At 35.2% G+C, this 26262-nt stretch overlaps 1 protein-coding gene across 3 annotated transcripts in view; it reads left to right on the top strand.

Moving 5' to 3' along the window:
* Msrb3 (methionine sulfoxide reductase B3) overlaps window positions 1-26262 on the top strand; it is a 118084-nt gene that overhangs the window by 64948 nt on the left and 26874 nt on the right. For all 3 annotated transcript variants that reach the window (XM_042699020.1, XM_042699022.1, XM_042699021.1), the window contains one exon: window positions 1821-1849. In XM_042699020.1, the coding sequence (XP_042554954.1) occupies window positions 1821-1849 (29 nt within the window). The remainder of the gene's footprint in view (window positions 1-1820; window positions 1850-26262) is intronic.

Below are 26262 nucleotides of genomic sequence, written 5' to 3'. Positions count from 1 at the left end.
CCATGTGCCTGCCATCATAGTTATACAGAAGGCTTAAACAGTGCATTGTAGTTCCTAGAGCTAGCAAAATGTTTTTGAGATCCCTTGTCAATAGAAAAACTGGGCATGGTGCCTATCACTCTACCCGTGGCAGCCCAGACAAAAATCACCTCTTTAATCTTAAAAATAACCTGAGCAGTAGGGGCTGGAGGCATGGCTCAAGTGGTAACGTAACAAGCACCAAGCCCTGAATTCAAACACTAGAACTGCTGGTGGGAGGTGAGTGTATGTGTCAGGGAGAGGGAATGATTGATGTGGCCTGCCTTTGGAGTTGATTAGAGAATGCACTGTGGCACACAGATGGAGGAAACCAGGGAGTCAGAATGCTGGGAACTTTTATGTAAGTAAGAAAAAGAAAGGATGTGTTTAGAAGCAAATGTTTCACTTAAAAGACATCTGAACATAAGTACCAGGCCTATTTAGGTGCTGTGGCTACAGAGGTCAAAAAGGGGAGATAAAGAAGCCAGCAGGATACCATAAAGTGTCGTTGCAGTTTTCATCAGGGATGGCACAATCATGAAGGACAGGACCAAGAGTGGAAATGAGTCTGCACCTGATATAAGAAGCAGGAATATGAAAGTGAAAGATCTGAGACAAGGACAGGGCTTGGGGAAAGGTGGCTGTGAATTATAGTAGTAGTTATTAAAAAGTATAGTTGCGCATATATAATACTATATATTACTATATATCACAACTATATATATATGTATATATATATATATATATATATATATATATATAAAATGTGTACACACATTAAGAGTGCTTGAAAAAATAAATTTTTATAACAAAAGAAGCTTCTTGCTTATCTTTCTTTCTCCTCTTGGATGACTTTCTTTGAAGCTAATTTAGATGAAGCAAGCCACTGCATCTAAACCTTTGGTACCCTGGCATAATTTCAAAGAAATCTTCTGTCCCAGTTAGTTAACTACATTTCCCCAGGAAAAAAAAAAATCAACAAAAACTTTCTCTGTCAATGTAACATCCTTTAACTGGACTCCTGCTGGTTGGTTCTTGTATCTTGCTGTGGCAGCTGTGAACATATATACTATTGATTGTTAATGTGTGATATAAATCCGACTGGAGCATGCCCACTAATTGGTTTGAGAGTTAGATATAGACAATGCTGTCTTATAGTGGCCTGTGTAGATGGGCCTAGTCATAGGGTTAATTCTGCTTGACAGCACATCAGCAGCATCTTGAGAATAATTACCTAACAGAAGTTTTCCCACAGCTGAACTGAGAGCTTCAAAGGCTTCTGAATTTACAGCCAGTATTAACCTATATCTGAAACATAATGTTCCCACAAGGGCTCAGATTTTTTTCCTCCTTCTTATTAAATGTATGGGGTTACTAGGTTCATTTGCTGTGTGCTAAGAACTTAGTGAAAAGATACTTGATGTTAAATAATTGAAAGTCTTTAATAATTAAAAATAGTATAATTATAGGTTTTTTTATATACTGTTGAAATAAGTTAACCTGCCAAGGTTGGATGTTTCAAAAAACGTACTTTACAGTCTTTTTCTCAGAAATAAAACAAGCTAAAAAAGTTACTGAACTTTTATTACTGTGCTATCTATAATTGTATGTGCATTTTTAGGGGGTTATGGTAATACATACATTTAAAAGCATTCAAATAAATATATTCTTACATTTTAGAAAGTCATTTTACTTCTTGGTTTACATACAGAAATACATAATTATTATACTTTATTACTCTATAACTGTTGTTTTTGTAACCAATTTTTATAATTGTAAAAAAATTTTTTTTTGTTTTGTAGGTCAGAAACCAAATTTGACTCCGGTTCAGGTATGTTTACATTAATACTAGTATTCTGAGAATATTTTATTTACATTGTTCTCTGAAGAGTAGCTCATCAAATCTAGAATAATTTTGATTTTAAACAGACTAGCGGCAGTCTTTTGTTCAAAATATGAATCTCACCTCTAAGTAAGGCTGTTGGCTACTTTGAACCATAATTTTACATGTTCACTTAGGGATTCTTCATACTTCTACAACAAGCATTAAATACTCTTTATATGCACACTTTCAGTTTGAAAGCAGAAGTGGAGGTTGTACAAATTTACTTCTCAAACCAGAATATTATTTTCTCCAGGGGCAAAACATCTTAAATAGTTTGAAATGTTTTTGCAAGTGATTTGTAATCAAATGGGGTTGATGGATGCATTTAATCCACCAAGGTGAATTTTAGCCATTAGAAATAGAAATTTATCTATTACTTAGTCTTTAAAAACTGGGCCACAGGTGGAGTACTAGAAAGTTCAAGTCACCTTAAAGCATTGTTTTGTATCTAATAAGAGAGAATTTATGTCCTCACCAAAAGTGGCATGTTAGCCTCATTAGATGTTTTCTTCTCATTAAGCATGAATATAGCCATATAGTCTTTACATCACTGGGTGAGATTTATGTACTTTGGTTTCTCATAATGCTCACAAAAATTGCCTTATTTAGAATATCAAAAAATTATGTCCTTTGATGGACTGTTAATAGGTAGACACCAGTTTGTAATTCCAGGATAAAAAAATTACGTGTTGATTTAAAAAGTATGGTAAATGTAGCCTTCTGGGCTAGGAATTTGACTTAGTGTTAAGAGTACTTGCCTAGCTTGCATGAAGCCTTGGGTTTGATTCTTTGGTACTACATAAACAAGACAAAACAAAAAATAATAACAGGAATCCAAAGAAAATGTAAAAAAATAAAGTAGCCTCTTATTCTTGTGTGAGTTCCACTATACCTTATTTAAAAATATTTTGGCTTATTATGTTAACAAGGAACCATGTACTATAAATTCTTTTGCTAGTAGTTACCTAGCTTTATCTTCCTTTTTATGGTGTAGCTTTATGAATTCTTCCAATTTGGTGAGACTCTTAAACTATGAAATCTGTCCACTTGAATTAGCAAATACACCTAATTGAAGACCATGATTTCAGAAATCCTTTTATTGTGTGTGCTCTGCTACTAATAGTTAAGATAAAATTCCTTTGGTAGGTAATGGTGAGGAGGCTAACGTTAGAGGGCATTATATTAACTATTTGATTCTTAAGAACTCACTGAAGGCAACTTAAGGTAGGGTTAAAAGTCTTTTTCATTTTTGATAGTTAAAATCTTTAAACATAATAATGAATGAAATCACTGAGGAATGATGGTTTTATATAAGAATCATATGCCCTTTAAAATCCCTGCCAATCAGGCACTAAGTATTATTAAGAATTCACTTCATTATGACAATTTAATTCCTTACGTGTCTACCTTTGGGGTACAAGATCTGGAATATAAATTTTAAAATGACAAAGTCTACTAGGCTTATTTTGAAAATAAAACTTGGAAATAGTGTACAAAGTTGAAATATTAGGCTGTTGTTGTCAAAGGCAAATAGTTTATGTTAAAATTTCAAATCCAAATTAAAATATGCCACTAAATTTATGTACTGAAGGTTAGCATTTATCATGGAAATAGTTATAACATCTGTACAGGCACACATCTTTCACTCTTGTAACTCAAGGTTTCATACATGGATTATATTTTTTCAAGTTCCAATTAAAGAAATTATCAGGGACAACATCTGTATGTCTTTGAAAATTACAAAGTAATATACTATTAAAATCTTCTGAGGAATTCTGATTAAAAGTTTATTCTTTAAATTTTGAGTTTAAAAATGGGGAAAATTCAGAAGGTTTCAAATTAAATAATTTTTTTTTTTTTATAAACTCTTAGCTTTCCTTTGAGTGGAGGGGTCATGACAAAGAAAGCAAGAAGTTATTTTGGCATTTTATATCATGCAAATTTTGGTTAGAAATAAGGTAGCGTATTGGAACAATTAAATGTTTGACTTTAATAGGTTCTGATTTCTTTTTTTTTTTTTTTTTGTCAGTCATGGGGCTTGAACCCTGGGCTTGGGCGCTGTCCCTGCACTCTTCAGCTCAAGGCTAGCACTCTACTGCTTGAGCCACAGTGTCACTTCCAGGTTTCTAGTGGTTTATTAGAGATAAGAGTCTCATGGACTTTCCTGCCTGGGTTGGCTTTGAACCATGATCCTCAGATCTCAGCCTCCTGAGTAGCTAGGATTACAGGTGTGAACCACTGACACCTGGCAGGTTCAGATTTCTTATTGTTTGTTAAATACAGAAAATAAACCAGTTCTGTTTAGTGTTGTATACAGCTGTGACAAAGTAAGTTTCTTAAGTGAAGGAAGATGCCAGTCTTCCTAAGGGGATGGAGAACCTTAAAAATAAAAGCTATGATCAATGACTAGCCATAAAGGAGAGGATTTCAAAATCAAACTATATATGTGTGTGTGTGTGTATGTATGTGTGTGTGTGTGTCTGTGTTCTGCTAGTGATAGTTAATACAAAATCCTTTTGGTAGGTAATGTTGATACAGAGGCTAAAATTAGAAGGCATTATATCAACTATTTGGTTATTAATAAATTACTGAAGGTGACTTAAGGTATACACACACACACACACACACACACACACACACACACACACACGTGTTTTTCAAGGTAAGTATTCCACTTAAGCAAAGCTTACAACACAGCATTTGTTTGTGCAAGTGCATTTATGCTATGGGATGAAAATGGAAAAGAAGGAAAGGAAGTTTTCATTGCCAGTACATGGTAAAGAAAATTAAGTTGTTGAGTATATACCAGATTATTAACCAAGAACATAATTAAATATTTCTTATCAAATTGAATCCTTTTATTCTATGAGAGCCAATCCACAACCTCTATTTTTAAGGTTAAATTTTAATAATGAAATTTTCAACTGATAGTATGATGAACACCAACACAATGAATATCTACCTAAATTTTACATTATTAATAATTTGTCATACTTGTTTCCATTTTTTTGTTCACAATATTTTAAAGAAAAATACATAGTTTATCTTTTCTTCTGGAGCTGGGAATTAAACTCAAGGCTGTGTGCATGAAAGGCAAGTACCTTGCCACTGACTTTCAGCCCCAAACCCTCATGAGACTTTTAAGTCCTTACCTTATTTAAAGAGGTAAATTAATTTTAGAGGCTTTCATCTATTTCAGAAGTTTGGTTCATAAAGAAATTGCTATGGAATGGACATTAATAGTCATTTAAATCCACCTTAGAAACTTTGGAAATTCTATTGATGGTGACTTGTCTAGTGAACTTTCAACCAGAAGAGACTCTAAATTAATGCTGATCTGGGAATCACAAGAATGTTCTATTCTTACTATTAGTTTGCTTAAAAACTTAGGCTGTGGTTTAACTGTAACTTCTGTGTACTGAGTATTTTATATACTGATTTAAGAACTTTTCTGTGGATTTTTAACAAGCAACTAAGGTTTTGGTTTTGCCAATTGGAAACAGTAAGCCTACCATTTTTCTAAAGGAGGTTTAAGGTTTTATGTTAACACCAGTTTCTAGTTGATGTAGTAGTGATGTTGCTTGTCTAGGATCTTGTGGAGTTGGTGACTTTGTTAATAGAGTAAAACAGACTTCCTTTTATGTTCAGAAGTAGCAAGAAGCTGTGCTCTTCTCCCCACCTACCAAGAAGGGAAGTTAGTTGATGCTGGAGGAAGCAAAGCATTGAGTTTAATGTACTGATTAAACATGAAAGCCATATATCAAATCTCCGGAGAAACATGCTTTTGAAAGAGGCAGAGAACTGTGGAGCATATTGCATAAATATACTATGTAAACAGTGCCCTGGAGGTCAGTGTGTGGATGCAAACCAATTAAATAAAGAACTTGCTGGATGTGCTTTCTATCATCAGGATTGGGAGGACCACAGTTTAACATGCACCCAGAGCTGAAGTGTAAACTTTGCTAGAGTAAGCTAGTCACCTTTGGAAACTTCATTAACTAGAAATCCACTGCCAAGGGATTCCCTTCCCCCTCCCACCCCCCCACCCAATGTTCCTAGAAAGTTAAAAATAAAAATAGAAGATAGAGTATATGTGTGTATATGTGTCATCTCGGCTATTCTGCAACATATATTCCTCAGCAAAAGTGTTAGTCATGAGTAGAATAGAAAAAGTAACAGGATGAGCTGCTGAAAAGACCCAGAATTGGTTCCATAGTCAGAGTTCAAGATTGTACATGTCTTTCAAAAAGCAATCCATTTGGGGGGCTGGGAAGGTGGCTCAGTGGTAGAGCACTTGCCTTGCATGCATGAGGCCCTGGGTTCGATTCCTCAGCACCACATAAGCAAAAAGAAAAAAGCTGGAAGTGGTGCGGTAGTTCAAGTGGTAGAGCATTAGCCTTGAGCTGAAGAGCTGAGGGACAGCGCCCAGACCCAGAGTTCAGGCCCCACGATTGGACCACCCCCCCAAAAAAAATAAAAATAAAAATAAATTTAAGTAAAAAAAAAAAAAGCAACCCATTTGGAAAAGCAGAGCTTTTTGAAAAAAAAAGATGTTTATCTCTAATTTTGAATTCTGATTATAAGGCCAATAGTATAGGCCAAATTTATTTATCACTAATACAACATTTAGAATATTATTTCTTCTGATCTTTACAAGTTACTAACTAGATGTTAAGGGCAGTCAGCAGGCTCTTTCTTCCTTCTTAACAATCTCAGGAAATGTTTGGATGAAAAAATGAAATACAAAGTTAAATGGTATAGTTTCAAGATCTATAAACATGCAAAAAAATTTTTTTTGTATAGAGTCAAGTTGGCTGAGATAGTGAATAAGCTTATGGTTTGGGCTTGTTGGTTCTGGGTTGCCTGGAATAACTATATTAAGGAAATGGGCTCATAGAACACAGCAACTCAAAGGTATAAAATTTCATGAAAGCAAATTATGGGGGATTAAGAAACCTAATGAGCATGGTTTAGTGTGGAGGGTTGAGGCGGGAGCTCACTATTAAATAAAGCCCAAGAGTGTAGAAGGTTAAGGAGAACCTAAAAGACACGATAATAAAAGGCACAACAGAATATAATTATCCTGAAGGATAGGAAAAAGAAAAACCCTCCAAGGAACAAAAAAGCAGCTAGTGTCACTTTTAGCATTTGTGGTTAGAAAGGAATCTCCCCACCAGGGGAAAAAAAAAAATCAAAGGCTAAAAACCATTAAGGCATAAAAGCAGTGAAACATAGAGTTGGGTCGTTAGGGTAGTAGTAGACAGTGAGTTGAAGGGAAGGGGGGAATTCTAATATAGTAAGTAGAACTAGAGTTTTGAAAGCTTATTCACTAGGCAATTTGCCTACCATAGTCTTTCTAAAAAATCTCTCTCTTTCTCTTTCTCGCTCCCTATCTATCTATCTATCTATCTATCTATCTATCTATCTATCTATCTATCTATCTATCTAAATGGAAACCATTTCTGTGTGAGAATATGTTGAAAATACTTCTTTTGCTATACAATTCACTTTTGTCATTTTAAGTTTTATGTTTTCAAAAGTCTAACAATCAAACAAAAGGAAATAATGTAGAAATCTTTACATAAGAATGTTGAAATCTGTATTCATGTAACATTGAACAGTAGAGAAAAACACTATCTGTTCATTCAACATCTATTTATTGGACACACAGTATGCCAGATGTTCTATAGCAGTGGAAAGAATGGATACAATTCCTTCTCTCAGGGAATCTTACACTGCTTGGACTGTTGTATGACTTCACATGGATTTCGCTGCATATTTAACTGAGAGGAGGCCTAACAAGCCTAAACTCAGATCCAGATGGCGAGTTAAAGAGCTCTTGGTATTTAAACATGAGCTGATACATTTTATGTTTAGACAAATTCATCTTTCTTTTCTTTATTCAAACCATATCGCTGTTTTTCACTTTTGAGTTTTTAAGAGAACTGCTCAATAGTGCTAGTGGTTAGTATATACTTTTACTAGAGCTTTCCAAAAGGAATGACAATTCACATTTGATTATCATTAAAAGAGATTAGCTTAGAAGAGAACAGTGGCAAATGCATGTGAATACTGCTTTCTTTTTTTTTTTTTGTTTGCATTTATTTATTCTTTAGATTCTATTCAAAGTTGGCCTTCAAAGTCACGTTTCCTCTTTAACAGCTTTACTTGTCAGAAGCAAGTAGAGGACAATAATGATCCATCTACTTTTATAAACCAACTTTGAAACCAGGAAGCAGTAACTATAGTAGCTGAGTGCTGGTGCTGAGAGGAGGTGTAGCTAAGGGAAATCTCTACTTAGTAATTTTCAGTTGGTTTCCTTGGACTTCATGGGCAAACACTGTCACATATTTAAATTCTGCAGTTTTTCTTAGGTAGAATTAAAACACTTAAAACTATGAATTTATTTCTCCTTCTTTCCCTTCCTCCCTCCCTTTGTCCTTCCTTTCCCCTGCCCCCATTCCCTCTTCCTTCCTTTCTTTCTTCCCCACTCTTTATTTTGGTCATATTGTGGTCTGAACTCAAGGCCTAACACTTACAAGTCAAGCACTGTATCACTTGAGCCATGCCCACAGCTCTTGTTGCTTTAGTTATTTTTTTATTTTTATTTTTTGGTGGTCATAGGGCTTGAACTCAGGGCCCAGGTGCTGTTCCCGAGTTTATTTGTTCAGGACTAGAGTCCCGCCACTTTGATCCACAGCTCCACTACTGGTTTTCAGGTGGTTAATTGGAGATAAGAGTCTCATGAACTTTCCTGTCTGGGCTAGCTTTGAACTGTGATCTTCAGATCTCAGCCTCCTGAGCGGTGGCTTGAGCCACCAGTGCCTGACCTGTTTTAATTTGTTTTTAGATAGAATCTTGCACTCTTTGCCTGGGGTGACCTCAGAAAGATTTTTCTACCTCTGCTTTTTGATTAGCTGAAACACACACCATCAATCCAACCTGATTTTCTTTTAGACCCAATAATTATTTAAGAAGTTCTTCTCACTGATCATGGAGAAATAAATAATATTGTGTTTATTGGGAAGATATCTATGTAAGAGGTATGGACACAGGAAAGGGAAGGGTAAGAGTTATTACAATCTACAGTATTAGAACATCACACACTTAAGCTAGTTACTTAGAAAAAAACACTTAAGGAATTAGAGTGGTTATATTTTTGAAGTAGACCAATTCTGTCTTTATAACCTCCTTATTTAGAACCAAACTTCATTTGTGATATTAATGATATAAATAAAAAAGTATTTGTGTAATACTTTATTATGTTTAAAACCTTTTCACAAATTGGCTGCAGTGGTTCAAACCTGAAGTCCTAGCTATTTGGGAAGTTATAGAGAAGAAAAAGTTTGTAAGATCCCACTCTACCAATGAGAGCAAGTGTGTCTATCATTGCCAGCTATACGAGAATACAGATAAATCTGGCCTAGACAAAAAGTGAGATATAAACCAAAACCCAAACCAAAAAACTCCACGAAACTCTTTTCATAAATTGTAACTAAGTTTGAGCTCCACCGAAGTGTTTTAAGATATACAGAACTGGACGCTGATGCAAGTTAATTCTGCAGCTCATGGGTGGAGATGGGGCGGGGGGGGGGGGGGGGCGAGAAATGGGAGAAAATGGGGGAACAGATGACAGTGTGCAAAAGGACATGTACTTATTTCCGGGTATATGTAAAGGTAACCCTTCTGTATATCACCTCTAAAACAACAATAAAGTAAATTGGGGTGGGGGGAAGAATATACAGGACCATCTTACCAATGAAGCAATTGTAGAAACAGAAATGTTAAGTGACAGTGAGACTCACAAGATGCTATGTTGGAAATGAACTTTACAACTTCTGGGGGTGGGGTAGGGCAGATGGGAGAGGGAAGGGATAGTAGGAGAAAAACAATGCTCATTTAACTATAACCCCTCTGTACTACATCTTTACAATAAAATAAAGTAAGATAAGATAAAATAAAATAAGACATGTTAAGCGACTTACTAAGGCCTTCAAGGCATTTGTAGCTACTGTTTTAAATGCACGTACCCAATACATAGACCTTTTTACTTTGACTTAGTGATCAGACTAGTTGAACATGCATTATTTACAACAAGGCAGAGAATATATTATTATAGCACAGTTCTTATTTTCATGTAGCTCATAATCCAATTGATAGTGAAACATGTCTATAGTTGTAGGGCATTATGAGTGGCTCCAGATATAGAATTCTGAACTTTTTTTTTTTTTTTTGGCAGTCATGGGGCCTGAACTCTGGGCCTGGGTGCTGCTCCTCAGCTCTTCAGCTCAAGGCCAGTGCTCTATCACTTGAGCCACAGCGCCACTTCTGGTTTTTCTGGTGGTTTATTGGAATTAAGAGTCTCATGGACTTTCCTGCCCGGGCTAGTTTTTAACTGCAATGCTCAGATAGCAGCCTCCTGAGTAGCTAGGATTACAAGCGTGAGCCATCAGCACCCGGCTTGAACTACTTTTTTTTTTTTGAGGCAAGTACTTTAGAGTTCAGTGATTGATTATGGCAGTCTCATGGTAGAGGTAGAACTAAGGATTTCAACGGTAGAATTGGGGTGGACATAAAGAAAGAAAGAAGGAGAGAAAACACTGTAAATACTTATTTAGGGTCAAGTATGAAGGCATTGGTGTCAAATGTATTTGAGGTAGAGGTGAGTTAATCAACCAGAAGGTAGGTTGCAAGGTCCTGGTATTGGTGGGAGTCTATTAAAGAATAAAGACTAAAGAATCTAGACTTGACTCCATAGATAATAACAACAACTGCCAAGATTGGTTTTATATTTACCGTTAAATGTTTACTGGCTCATTGAATCTGTTTGGACCATACATTATTCTCATTTTATAAATGAGTATAATAAAGCATTGGGAAGTTTGGATATTTAGCTCAAGGTCATAGGTCAAGTGACAGGGATTTGATCTTAAGTAGCCTGATTCTGGAGTTGTAACACATCACTTGATTTTAGGATTAAGAGTTTTAATATTTAATATTAATGTATTTTATTTATTAAGGAATAAGTACAAATATAGCAAGCAAGTTGTTACTTGCTTGTAGTATTAAAATATTCTATTAAAAGTCCACAGTGGGCTAGAACTTGATATATAGCCATGGATGATCTCAAAATTTCCTTGTCACCACTTTGTGAGTGTTTGAATTACAGGTGTTTGCCACCATTCCTGTTTTCTTGTTTTCTGTTGTGATCAGAATTGAATTCAGTGCCTTGCACATACTATGTAAGCACTCTACCAACTGTGCCACATCCCAGTCCAACTTGGTAGTTGTTTTTATGTCTCAGTAATATTTTCATTTTTTTCTTCTGTATTAGTAGAACTATATTATAAAAAGAATATTGTACAAGAGAATCTTTTATTTTTCATTGCTTTGTCAGAATCGGAACTAAATATGAATAAATTTAGAATACATTTTTTATTGATGATTACCAGTCTTACTGAGTTTTCAAGTTACAGGTATTAGACATTCAAATATTACTTCTTAAGAAACTAAATAGCTAAGCCAATATCCTACCCAGATGTTACAATTGGTAACCTTATATTCCAGTGTACTTTTGTTTTTGTTGATATAAAAACATATTTAATCAATATATGTTAAAAAGATGTTTGATGAATGAATGACAAATAATATTCACTTTTCAAAGTATATTTCCCTCTTCTTAAAACAATATGGAGTATCTACCAATAACAAAACAAATATTTTTCTTCAAAAACAGTAAGCTTTTAAATTTGAATCAAAATCATACTGTGGATTACTTTGCATAGACATCATCACACTGTGGATAGAAGGAAGCGCATTTCTAAAAGTGACCAATATAAAGGACCAGAAAACTCAATAGCTGAAAATATTTTGTGGTAGAACATAGCACCACAAAACAACAATGCAAAGATTCAAGTTTCATATAGTTGCAGTAGTTGTTTCTCAAAAAAAATAAGCTTCATTTCCCAGACTAAAAAACAGTGTTTGGATATTTTTCTTACATTTTAGATTTAAATTTATTTCTGGTATAATTAAATTTATTATACTTAATTATTCATTCCCCTGTGTTGTATGATCATTGTAGCTAGGAAAAAATATTTTCTTATTTTGTACCAATACTATGGCTTGACCTTACACCTCATGCTCTCTCTCTTTTTTTTATGCACTCTCCCACTTGAATCATAGTTCTACTCTCAGCCTTTTGCTGGTTAATTGGAGATAAAAGCCTCATGGACTTTTCTGCCTGGGTTGACTTCACACCAAGATCCTGAGAGCTCAACCTCCCGAGTGTCTAGAATTACAAGCATAAGACACTAGTGCCTTCCTAAAAAATTACTCTTTCTTAAAGTAGCATCGAAACTTTGTTCAAATATAATACATTACAGTTACTTTTATTGGACTATTTAGATGTACTTTATGGCTTATTTTATATCCATTTATTTATGTATTTGCTTTTCTAATAATTTGTGTGTGTGTGTGTGTGTGTGTGTGTGTGTGTGTGTGCGCGCGCGCGCCAGTTTGAACTCAGGCTGGGTGCTATCCCTGAGCTTTTTTTTTTTTGCTTCAGGCTGACACTCTACCACTTGAATCACCGCCCCACTTCCAGCTTTTTTGGTGGTTAATCGGAAATAAGAGTCTTACAAACTTCCCTGCCTGGATTGGCTTTGAGCTGCAATCCTCAGATCTCAGTCTACTGTATAGCTAGGATTACAGGCGTGAGCCACCAGCCCCTACCATGTTATGTAAGAATTTTTAAAATGTGTTTTTCATCACAACCTACTTTTTAGCTACTAGTTTTCCTTGAAATTTTGTGGGATATGGGCTTTTTGTTTGTTTTTATTTCTTTATTAGGAAATTCATCAAGTTTTGTGGATTATTTTGTTATTCTAAGCAATGAGCTTATTTATCCATTTTTCTAGCTGTATTTTTTGCAGAATTGTAGAAGACTGAAATTAGAATGTAGAATTGCCTATTGTTTACAGTATATACAAAATAATTTAAAAATTACTCCAAAAGTCCTACTAAATTTAATCATGATGAAATACAACTATTTTCCCAAAAGGTTTCTTTGTGAAACTATTATGCATTTTATATGGTAAGAATGTTGTGAACAGAGAAATATAATCATGACTGATAAGGAAAAAATTTAATTTAACTTAAAAAACCTTTTGTTAAAAGATAAATTTTTATGGAGTATATAAATTCAGAAGGAAATTTTTATTGAAAGTGAGTGCCATTTTGTCAATTTGGAAGTTCAGTTCAGCCATGTTCAATTTCATAATGTTTTAGTTTACATATTCTGACCAAGTTTTGAGTATTATCTTGTAAGTTTTATGGAAGCTAGTTGTAAGTTATTTTTTAATGACTTACCATTTAGGAGAAATAACTCTGGGACACAGAAATATACTCTTACAGGTTGGGAAGGTGGCTCAGTGGTAGAGTGCTTGCCTTGCATGCATGAGGCCCTGGGTTCGATTCCTCAGCACCACATAAGCAAAAAGAAAAAAGCCAGAAGTGGTGCTGTGGCTCAAGCGGTGCAGTGCTAGCCTTGAGCTGAAGAGCTGAGGGACACCGCCCAAGCCAAGTTCGGGCCCCATGACTGGCAAAAAAAAAAAAAAAATTAAAAAAATATATACTCTTAGTGTAGGATACTCTTACATGATTGTGATAAACATGAAAGAAGATTTTCCTCTCTCTGCTGATGGTTTATTTTATAGTTAACAAGGTCAACAGAAATATTTTATTATTTTGTTTGTGTGCTTTATATGTAACAAAAAATAATCACCCCAGTGTCAGTTTAATTACACAGTTGACTCAACAGCTAGCTACTGATAGTTGTTAGAAATACTATTTTAGTATTTGTAAACTTCTTGGTGGAATGAGTAACAATAAAGTAATGAGGAATGGTTACTTTTATTTGAACTAGGAAGTTATATAAATAAAGATGCACTGTTAGTATTTATCTTAAATGTAAATATCTACAGCTCAATAACAACATCTCTGTTGAATAACACTATACATTGCTGATAAATGTTGGTAGAAATGTTTAGTTTAGAAATGATTAGTTATGGGGGGCTGGGAAGTTGGCTCAGTGGTAGAACGCTTGCCTTGCATGCCTGAGGCCCTGGGTTCGATTCCTCAGCACCACATAAGCAAAAAGAAAAAAGCCGGAAGTGGCGCTGTGGCTCAAGTGGTAGAGCGCTAGCCTTGAGCTGAAGAGCTGAGGGACAGCGCCCAGGCCCAGAGTTCAGGCCCCACGACCGGACCCCCCCCCCCCCAAAAAAAAAGAAATGATTAGTTATGGGAAGGTGGCTCAGTGTAGAGTAAGGCTTGCCTTGCATGCATGAGACCCTGGGTTCGATTCCTCAGTACCACATAAGCTGTGGCTCAAGTGATAGAGTGTTAGCCTTGAGCTGAAAAACTGAGGGCCAGTGCCCCGGCCCAAAGTTCAGGGCCCATGATGGACAAAAAAATTATATATATATATATATATATATATATATATATATATATATATATATAAAATTTTGAAAAAATGTAAGTATTTTCTTAAAATTCATCAGAAGATAAAGATATAATTTAACTCTATTTAAGAATGTAGTGGAGTGCCAGTAGCTCACACCTGTAATCCTAGTTACTCAGGAGAATGAGATCTGAGGAGGATCATGGTTCAAAGCCAGCCCAGGCAGGAAATGGCACAGTGGCTCAAGTGGTAGAGTGCTCGCCTTGAGCTGAATTGCTGAGGGACAGTGCCCCCTTTTTTTTTTTTTTTGGTCGGTCATGGAGCTTGAGCACTGTCCCTCAGTTCTTCAGCTCAAGGCTAGTGCTTTACCACTTGAGCCACAGCAACACGTCTGTTTTTCTGAATGGTTTACTGGAGATAAGAGTCCCCAAGACTTTCCTGCTCCGGCTGGCTTTGAACTGTGATCCTCAGATCTTAGCCTCCTGAGTAGCTAGGATTACAAGCATGAGCTACTGGCACTCCACTATAGTCTTGAATCTAGTTAAATTATATCTTTATCTTCTGATGAATTTTTAAAGAAAATACTTATATTTTTTCAAAATAATTGTTTTGTTGAACTCTAGTGGAATTATTTTTCATGTATAAAATGATAGGGACTTACTTTTCTATTTTATTTTTGTTACTGCAGCTTTTTAATGTTTTTTCTCTTAGCATGACTTTCCTAATTCTGTTTTTCCAATTCACATGAATATAGATGTATATAATAAATCACAAATGTAAGTCATAGGCTGGTTACATAAAGCTGAAGGCATCTTACACTTATCTGCTATCTGTATTTGTTTCTGAATCAATGAGATTGTTTCCCATAGGATGGTCAGAAGCAGGGAAACTAGTTTACAGTGTGTATTAGTCTATTTCAGATAGTTTAGCGGGGCAATCTAGTATAAAAATGGCAAGATTAATTACTGAAGAAAATTAAAGTATTTTCACATTCTCTTTTTAATGAATACTATCTTAAGTTGCTACCCTAAAATTTATAACTAATAAAATATCAACGGACATCATTCATAATCCACTTGAAGTTGTTTTACCTTATCAAATCGTTCCTGCCTTTTAGCCAAAACAGCATAAATTAAAAGCAAATTTTAACTAAACTGGAGCTTTTGTACTACTTAAAAAGTATTCATTAAAGTGTTAAGATTTATTATATCTACCATAAAAAGTCCTGGGTTTGTTGTTTGCACTTCAGTCAGTATATAATTTATATTTTTAAAATCTTTACAAGTGGGAAGATCTTCATCACATGAAAATGGGCTATTGTAGAAAGTTTAACAAGAAATGTTTTATGTGTATAAACAGGTAGTAAATATAGCTTCGAGTGTAATCATTAATGTTGGAACTTGTGCATAGATTCTACTTGCTCTGTCTTTTTTTATCCAGAGATAATAATGTGTATTCATTTTCTGTCATATTTACCTAAAGGAAGTCTTTTTAATCCCTCATTTTTCTCTTTCACTGAGATTATGTGTAAATACTCCATAAAATAACAAATGGAGGGAAAGCTGTTTTGTCTAAAGATAACCGTTCATCTTAAACAAAGATATCAGCCCAGCTTTGAAAGAACAATGATAGTGTTTTTCTTTGTGGGAGGAGGGTAATGAATAAGGCCAAAGCAAAAATATGTTGCAAATTATGGTAACTGGTTTTAAATCCCTTTAAGAAAGTTACAGTTTTCTGATGGTGTCTGCTTAGAGGAATCAATTCAGTCCCATTCTATGTTGCTTTAGCACTTCTTAATTCCACTACTACTGACATACAGTTTAATAAACACTTGTATTGGTTTCTAACTGATACATAAAGCCTGGATTTAATCAGATATTGCATAATTTTCTGGTAAACCATATATATATATATATATATATTTATAGTTTCAATTCAGAAAAAGGCATAGATTGCCTTCTTTTACTTATTTCTAATTTTAACCCCCCACAAAAATAAAATCACTTTTCTTAGCATCCTATAGTATGAGTTCTTTAAGAACTGAGGCCTATATATTCATCTATTATATTTATCCCCTGCACAAAATCCTCGGTGACAAAATGATTTTCTAATAAATCTTTTTGTATTGGGCTCCTGATTTTTAGTACACTATACTATGTTTCTATATTCTCTTATTCATAGGAATAACAATTAAAAGTAACAAAAAAGAATGTAAGAATTAGTAAAAACCCAATAAGCTTTTGCAAAAGCTTAAAAAATGACTCATAAAAATGCAAATTGTATAAAAATATTTGCTAAAAATGATGGCTTTAACAATTGGTAGGCAAACCCTTAATATTAGTAATAGGAATATAAATGGATATGGTATTTCTGTAAAGCAATTTCCACTTCAGGAAACTTTATAAAAACTTATTTGGAGATAAATGTGAAAGAATGTTATGTTCATGAAACAATATGATAGCCAAAAAAAAAAAAAAAATAGGAAAGGAAGATATACACTTGGTGCTGGTGGTTCATGCATAGAATCCTCAGGAGGCAGATCTGAGGATCCGGGTTTAGAGCCAGCCTGAGAAGAAAAGTTGATGAAACTCATTTCTCCAATTAACCACCAAAAAGTTGGAAGTGGAGCTGTGGCTCAAGTGATAAAGCACCAGCTTGCAGCAAAAAGCTGTCAGGGACATTACCTAGGCCCTGAATTCAAACCTCGGGAACAGCACAAAAACACAAAAATCAATACATACATACATAAATAAAAACCAGATGTGAAATTGCATGCCTATAATCTCAGCTACATTTGAGGCAGTTGTAGGAGAATCATAGTCCAAGATTGGTCCCTAGGCAAAGATCCTGAGATCTTTTTTGAAAAATAAAAACTGAAATAAATAAGGCACAGTGGTAGAATGCTTACCTAGTAAGCATGAATTCCTTACTTCAATCCCAATAAAACACAGAAAGAGAGAGAGAGAGAGAGAGAGAGAGAGAGAGAGAGAGAGAGAGAAGAAAATGTAATGAATCCAATAAAAAAGTCAGATTATCACATTTTGTCTACATGGCAAATGAAGTAGAAAGGAAATAATACCAAAATACTGGTGTTAGTGACCACTTAAATGTAGTAAGATTACAGGTGATTTTATTGTGTTTTCTACAGTCTTAATATTGCTCTAATAACCAGAGAAATGAAAACATTTTATGGATAGATAGGTTTTTGAATCACCTCTGTCCTCACTATCTTGTCTCTGGAAAAATAGACCAGGAAAGTTTGTAAAACAAAAACATAAACAGTTTTTAAGAATGCCCATATCTTTCAATATGTCCTAGTTATTCCTTAATGTACTTCCATGATACATTGGAGTTAAGAGAAATGATTTGCCTCATTTTCTTGCCAAGGTTTTGAACAATAGATATATGGAACTATACAAACTGTTATAGGAAGGAGAAGAGGAACTCACCAGTGAATGATGGATGGATTAAAAGAGAAGAGAAACAAAAGAGCATAAACATCTTGCCTGTAAGAGAGTGGTTCACATCAGTATTGGATGGACTTTCTTTTAATAATTACACTGGATATTAAGACTAACAGCTAAAACATTGTTTAGTTGAAAGTTAAGGATGGCTTGAATCCTTCCCCAGAAAATGAGAAAAAGTGATTAATAACAGTAGTAGCACATTCCCCTTCAGAAATTGTTCTTGGTTAAATAAAGATTTCCAGGATATGTGCTTTTAGCTGCAGACTTAATTTGTGACTTTACAAATGTAGACTTATTGTGTGGGTCTTCAGGCTCTGTCTTTTGCTCATAATTTGTACTTATATGAGTGGTACTTTCATATTAAATACTGGCTGTATGACATACAGAATACTCTCAAAGAAAGGAATAGTCAGTTTCTTTTCCCCAACTTTTGTTTGGAAGTTGTTTATGCTGAGCTTGGAATGTATTTTACCATGGAAATAACATCATAGAAAAGTTATATCTCAAAGGCCAGTACATCACTTATTATCCTATAATATCCTTGATGGTACATAACAGTTTTAGTGGAGAATTTGTTCAGGATTTAAGGTTGTGGCTTCCTTAGTTCTAAGCCCTTTCTACTGTTTGGAGCAATTTTTGAAGATGATCTGGTATAAGATTTGTCAAAGCTGGCTTGTAACAGCAGAAAGATGAAAATGAGTGCTCATAGAGTTCTACCAATTGAGGGAACATGAAGCCAGTGTTTGAAGAGTTATCATCAGGAGTGTTGAAGTATGAGAAAGTCATGAAAAGTTGGGTTAGAAAGAGAACATTTGAGCCAAGTGCTAAAAGAAAATGGGACAGTATCCTAGTAATCCACAGCTGCAGGGGAGAGGATGATAGAAGACTTCGAAAGCAGATTTTGAGTGATGAAGCTTTAAAGAGCCTACCTGATTTTCTAGCCATAATACTCTTGTGGTTTACCCCTGGAGTTATTTACACTCACTTTATCTCATCCTAACCCTGGTTACTAGGTCCAACTATATTCGGAAACGTTTTTCTTAATCCTAACCGCAAATAATGAACAAAAATGTATAGATGCCTATGACCAGTTGGAGCCTAGTCCTTGGGTTGCTTTAGAAGCTCCATATATGAGTCCATATATACCTGGAGGAACAATTGCTGGTTAGTCAGAAGTAAATCACAGAGTGGAAACAGGGACATCTGTTTTATTCACATTTTACCTCTGCATCCAGCATAGTGTTTGGCTGTCAATAACAATTCAATGACTATTTTCTTGAACGAATTTTCTTGAATGAATCAAAGAATGAGGAGGAATGAGTGGATTTAATTAGCTTTCATCCTAAATGTTATAGTATAGCATTAGGTCATATTTGTGGCCAGTCTTTTTCTAATCTTTGTTGGCTCTAGCATCAGACTTATTGCTAGTGACTTCCCTTTATGGTTAGTATATTTGAGACATAATCTTATTCTCATTTTGTTTCAACCATTTGGGAATTTGAAAATCTCCTTTTTGTGTAAGTTTTCAAATAAGTCTTTTTCCCCAAATAAGTGAAGCTTGGTAAATAGAAGACTGTGAATAATTTATTAGATGTTTTTCCTACTTACAAAATAGTTGCAATTGTATAGGAAGGCATATCAAGTTAACAAAAGCTGGGTGTTCCAGCTTTGAATCTGTCATGGAGACTTGGCTTCTTTTTTTGATTAGTGGCATTTTTCTCCCCCAAAAGCTTAGAAAAAGAGAACATGAGTTTTCCATGGGAAAGTCTTGTGTTTTCTTTTTATATAAGTTTTACATATACGTCTATTCTGTGGTTGAACAAAATATGTCCGCAGTATGGCCATCAGTGCATCCTTTGCACACATGCTACCCATTATGTTCGAATCTCTTTTGCAAAACTTGTAAGTACAAATGAATGTAAAATTGGTACTCCTGTACCTCTGAAAAATTTGTAATCATCACTAGATTTGCCAGTGCTTAATTTCTCATGAAATTCCTGTTACAAGCTATTTTTAGATTTCATGTCCTACATGCATATAGAAAAGCATAAAATAGTGCTATTAATGAAATAAAAGAAAGTCATTATGTGTAGTGCTCCTCTATGATTTATTAATGTAGAAGTTAGCTTGATTATTTACTGTATGTTTTATACATATTACATACTTAAGTTTAATGTATATTAAACATATAAGATCACCCATTTATTTTAATGTTTTCTATTTCATATTTGGATTTATTTTCTTTTTTTACATTGTAAATACATAAAATAGATTTGATTTCTCATAATTGGATTTTATAGGAACAGAATATTAGTGCTTGAAAAGGAAACATTAAAGCTCATGTGGTCTAACATACTTGCTTTAAAGTAATAACTAGCCCAAGATGCCATATGACAGAACCTAGTCAAGAATTCAGAATTGTGTGAATGAGCCCATGCTACCTATGTTTTTAGTATGTAAAAGCCTTTTTATTTTATGTAACTTTAAAAAATGTCTCAGTTATTAGTTTTTTGCATGAGTAGGCCTGTTCAAGGTTTTCCAATTAAAAAAATAGGCAGATTTTCTTTAAACATCAACCATTATATTAGCCAAGAAGTTTATCAGTTTATCACTGAGTCTACTATGATGGTTGCTTTTACTGCCTCCTTTATACCTGCATGCTATGTATAGCCACAGTGGCCACCATAGTTGTTAGGGTCTTTAGGACTATTATGGTCATCTTTTCCTACCACTGAGGAAGATGTAACTAAGGGATCCCTCTTAGTTTTGAGTTTGGCTTGCAGGTCTACTAACAGTAGAGGTGGCTGGCACTGGTGTCTGATGATACCCTAATAAGGAGCTGAGGCTCAAATCTTTGGCATATGTGAGAAGGCTGTGGATCTGAGACCTAGGACAATAATTGCAATGACATTTGTTGTGCAATTATCCTTTTTGCCAAATGGTATGAGGTTGCTGAAACTGGATAATCAATATGTAGAGTTACAATGGCTGTGGGGTCAATATGGAACATAACTGAATAGAGGCTCAGGTGTTACCTGGTGTTCATGCATGCATGACAAGAGTTTAGCTCTAGGATCTGAGATATAGACTACTTTGCTATGGTGATGGCTCCAATGTCTGAGATATGAGAAGGCCAAAGGCCAACTCTGGAGGGTAGGCATTATATTAGGACCACTTCCCAGTTTCTGCTCTCTCGTAAGTTTTTGAAAAATGTGACAGTATATTCTCATGTTATACTAGCTTCAGTTTCTAGTAAGAGTTTTAAGTTCATCTTTTTAGTAAATGTTTACTGCTTTAGGATCAGGGTTACAGCACATGTGGAGTTGAGATAGGTGGAACCTCTGGCAGCTCAACAGTGGCCACTTCTTGGGCAGTGGAGAGTGTTGTAATCTGAATCTTCCTCTCTGGGGTTCCTGAGTGGGAACAGCTGATGGCTATTTCAGTGGCAAGTCTTGATTTCCTGCCTGCCTGCCTGCCCTCTCTCTTCCATGTCTGTCTGTCTGTCTGCCTGTCTCTGTCTCTCTCTTTGTCTCTCTGTCTCTGTCTCTGTCATTCTCTCTCTTTCTCTTTCATTTTCTGTGTCCCTATATTAATGGGCCCTTGGGCTATCTCTGGGATCTTTTGTTTGTGGATGGCTATTTATATCTTGTTTGGAGATCTGTGTGTGTGTGTGTACATGCACATGCGTGTGCATGTGAGCACAGACATGCATGTGGACACCTTTCCTGGGGCCTGAACTCAGGGCCTGGGCATTGTCCCTGAGCTTCTTTCTTTTTTTCTCAAGGCTAGCACTCTATCACTTGAACCACAGAACCACAGATCTACGTCCAGCTTTTTCTGTGATTAATTGGAGATCAGAATCTCTTGCCTGGGCTGGCTTCAAACCTCAATCCTCAAATTGCAGTGTCCTGAGTAGCTAGGATTATAGGTGTGAGCCACCAGCTTGCTGAGTTTGGGGATTTTGTTGTTGTTGTTAGATGGGAGGAAGACTCTTATCTCCTATTCTGGTACTTTGGTAATGTCCCTGTTATTCATTATTTACTCATTCTTGTAAATACCAATTCCGTACCTGTTCTAATGGGTGAACATTGAGTAGAGGGCACAATACAGACTCAGGACTTCCCTAGTTGGGTGAGTCTTTAACATACTTCCTCTTTTACAAAGGCTTTAGAATTAGCATGTAACCTTTGGTACAGTTTTTTCCTAGAGCTTCCCAGCAACTTGAGCTGGAATAGTTTTGTTTACAGTGGTAAACAAATAGACAGGGCCTCTGTTTTACAAAGTTTGCATCAGTCTAGCAACAGACATAGTAAACAGGCCTGGGGACATCTGGTAGAAGCCACAAAGGAAGAAATAGGAAGAAACACGTGATCAGGAATGGTAGTATTGAATGGAAGGAAGCTCTAATTTAGGTAGGCCTTCAAGGAAAGCCTCTCTAAGGAGAGGATATTTGAGCCAAGTTCTAAACTGAGAGAATTCAACTATTGAAAGAGATTAGGGGAGTACCCCAAGCAGGGAGAAAGAGAGGATTTTGTATGTTGAAGAAACTGCAAGAAAACAAGTATAGTTGAGGCATAAGAGGAAGTGGTTTGAGATGTTTCTGGAGAGGTAAGTAGGAGTTGGGTACTATAGGGTTTTTGTCCCCCTTCAAATATTTCATGAATCAAGTATGTCAAACTTAAAAGCCTTAATTCTGCATATGTTCTTCTTTACCCTGTTAACATTTCTCCCCAACTATGTTTCACTATACAGTGAATATTACACACTTCTCTGTGCAGTTTTATTAGTAGAATTTCACTTATCGGCAGAGTTCAGTTTTTTGAGTAGTCCTCCCATGCAGCCATATCATAAAGAATTCAGGATGACGTGGACAGTGACCAGAGAGGAACCAAGCTAAACATAGTTCATGAAGACTTCCATCCTGGCTTTTGTCTTTGTGTGATCCAAGAAACTAAATATTGAGAGAAAAGCTCCATGCCCAGTGACCAGTTCATTCCTTGCACTAGCACAAAGACCACACATGAAAGGGAGAAATTATACTATGCTTCCCCTTCCCCCCCAGAAATAGCAGTAATGGGAAGTTTTTCCTCTCTCTTGGTCTTTCTTCCTTTCTTTCTTTTAATATGGTCATCAAAGCATATAACTTCTGATCTGAGACATGTAAAAGGGTAACAGTGAATCTATGTAGACTAACGGCAAAATGCACAAAACATTCTGCTGCCAGCTGCTGTTGTTCACAACACCTTTGACAGTTAAAATATATCACACATTCTCTTGTCCTTTCAATGTAAACATTTACTGATAAAGTGTACTAGAAAACCAAACCAAAATAGAAGGATGCAGACTAATATTTCAGAGGTGAAACTAAGCACTAGACTAAATTAAATAATTTGCCATCTAACTCATAGTTGCATATTGTACATTATACTGTGTTTGTTCCTGGGAAAGATTAAACACGGGGCTTTCATTGCTTGCTCTATTTTTACAACCTTTTGCTAGAAGGAAATTTAATATAGAACAGACAAAATTTTGAATTGGAATTTAGTTAGGGAAAAAAAAATCAGGAAAGGTTTAAGGTCAGGGTAGCTTGCTGGGTGTTGATTTTCTCCCATGTTTAAATCTCCTATGTCTGAAGTCAAGAAAACAAGGCTATCTCCAGAAAGGAGTTGTAGATTTCTCCAATTAAAAAAACATGTGACCTATATCTTTCAACTGAAATCTGCGTCTGTCTCAAACTGTCCTTTCCACACTTTCAGCCATTTCCAAATTATATTTAATTGGAAGTCTAAGCACTTTCAATATGACCTAAATTTGAATCTTGGGTCTACCTGGATTCACTTGTTGCATATTTTTAAAAGAATATACAATTTTACTTAAGATCCTGGCAGTTGAAAATGTAGTATTCTATAGAATGTCATACAATGAAGAAAGTGGGTGTTTCTGGAGTTCGTTTTACTCTGAATGAAAACTTAGAAATCAATATAGTCCAAATTTGTTCAATTTCCTATTTTACCTACAATTTTCCTTCTTAGCACATAAATTGACAAAACTTCTTTACTGGTGACAATACTTCATCAGGTTACTTTTGTGAGGATTCAGGAGATTTTAATCTTATGAGTCATATAATGTTTTTATTCCCCAAAGAATTTCCTGTGTCTGACTGGAATTTCATGTCTTTGTAGCTTTAGCTAGACTCCTTGAAGCAACTTACTTCTTAATGTCTGTATTCTCCAGGCCTGCATGTAATACCTGGGGAGCAGGGTCATAGATTGACTCCTGTTTTTCAAGAAAATTAAAAAATTAATCCCTTTTGCTGCCTTAGTCCTAAGGAATTTTCTTAAACTTTTAAACCTCTTCCTTGCATGATAGAGATGTTTTTACTTGCTGCTAGTGCAATTCCTAGCATTAATTTTCTGTGCTTTCTTAGGCCTGTTTTTGAGTCAGCTCAGGAGTGATTTGACGTTCATATGTTGCTTCCTGTCTCTTCAGGTTTTCATCACTCACCGGTAGTGAGAAAAGGAGACAGAGTTACAAATATATTGAACTATAGACAAGGAATAAACAAGAAATGCAATAGACAAGGAATACTTGGGGATAGTCTTTGTCCTTTTTATTCCTTTCTCCCGCTTTTTTTTTTTTTTCCAATTCTTTTTGAAGGAGGTGAAAGTCAGGTTATAGTAGAAAGCCAGACCCTTGTTTGTTGCTATTTACAAGATTCAGAGATGTGAAGCTGATATTTTGGGACATGTGAGTTTCAGAAATTCTTAGTGATTATTCTAGTACACGTTTTCCTACGTGGAGAGCTTTGTCTGTGTGTGCATGACTTGCTGTGCTCATATCATCAGTGGCACTGAGCACTGAGGAAATCCAAGTCCAGGTCTGAATGTGTTATTTTGAAAGATACAGCTTCCTTGGGATACACAAAATGTGTAAGATTAGTAGAGTATCAACAATAACAACTGGATTTTTTAGAAGCTGATTACTTGGAAATCTTTCACTACACTTCAGTACATTCAATAAGATATCTTCAAGAAATATATAAAATTTTGTTCACAAGGCTTGTATGTTTTTTAGTAGCTACCATTTATTTTTCAGCACAGGACTTAATTTTTTTAATTTAATTTTTTAAATTATTTTTTTAATCTACAAAAGAGGTTTCACATAGATCACAAAAATCTACATGTACCAAGTTAACGTTTTAGTTGGTCAATTAGTACATTATTTACTTTGAGAGCAGAAGAAAATAAATATAATAATTACATTCACATGTGTACAGTTTCAGAAATGTGGTAGACACCATTAAATAATCTATATTCATATACTTTAGGACAAGTTGAAATATTAGACTCTTAAAGAAAGAACCAGATTCTGGAACAGGGCAGTTTGGTGGAGAAGAAAGATGAATTGAGTCCAAAAGAAAAAAAAAGGAAAACAATGCTTGATGATTCCACAATAAAGTAAAACAGTTAAAATAGTTTAGAGAGGTACATGAAACACAAGATGACATTTAAAATCCTTAATGTCATTTTAAATCTGTATCTTCCTGTAGCTCTCGTGATTCTAAGGTACATGAATTAACTTAGGTCTAGCAATGCACCTTTCATAGAGGGCCTGCCTAACCAGTATGAGGCCTCTGAATTTAGTCCCCAGCACCTAGAAAAAAATAGTATAATGTTAAGTTAGGATATTACTATCAGAATCCAAATAATGTATACTTTATATTAAATATGAATTCATTCTCACAAAAAGACAGTCAGAAACTGAGTTAAGTTCTACTTATTTGTTGCTTAGAAGAAACACAGTAGAAAGAAAGCTTGAAAATAGTAGAGATAACGATGCTTGACAAGAGATGTACTCATTACCTTACTCATAACCTGTAATGCCTCTGTACAACATCTTTAAAATTAAATTAAATTAAAAAAAAGATACTAGACCAGGTTGGGAATGTGGCTTAGTGGTAGAATGCTTGCCTAACATACATAAAGTCCTGGGTTCGATTCCCCAGTACCACATAAATAGAAAAAGCCTGAAGTGGTGCTGTGCTCAAGTGGTAGAGTGCTAACCTTGAGCAAAAGCAGCTCAGAGACAGCACCCAGGCCCTGAGTTCAAGCCTCAGGACTGGCAAAACAACAACAAAACATACTAGACTAAGGAAAATGAAGAGGAAAGTAAAATGACAGTATTACTACCAGACTGCAATGTAAGCTGAAAAGTGCAGAAGGATAGAGGGGGAATTATCTGACAATAAAAGAACACTACTCAATGACGATTACAATCATGTATATGTAAATCTAAGTATAATATAGCATAACTAATAAGTAAAATATATCACAAATTCTAAATCAGAGTATTAAAAATGAGAAATCTTGATTTAAGAAAAATAGATAAAATGGATAGCTTTGAAATGTCGCCTACAGATTGAGACATGA

The sequence above is a fragment of the Dipodomys spectabilis genome, unplaced genomic scaffold, assembly GCF_019054845.1.
Source record: "Dipodomys spectabilis isolate Male_0828 unplaced genomic scaffold, ASM1905484v1 ptg000234l, whole genome shotgun sequence".
Classification (NCBI taxonomy): domain Eukaryota; kingdom Metazoa; phylum Chordata; class Mammalia; order Rodentia; family Heteromyidae; genus Dipodomys; species Dipodomys spectabilis.
Note: the sequence above shows the minus strand (reverse complement) of the source record. Positions and strands in the feature narration are given on the sequence as shown.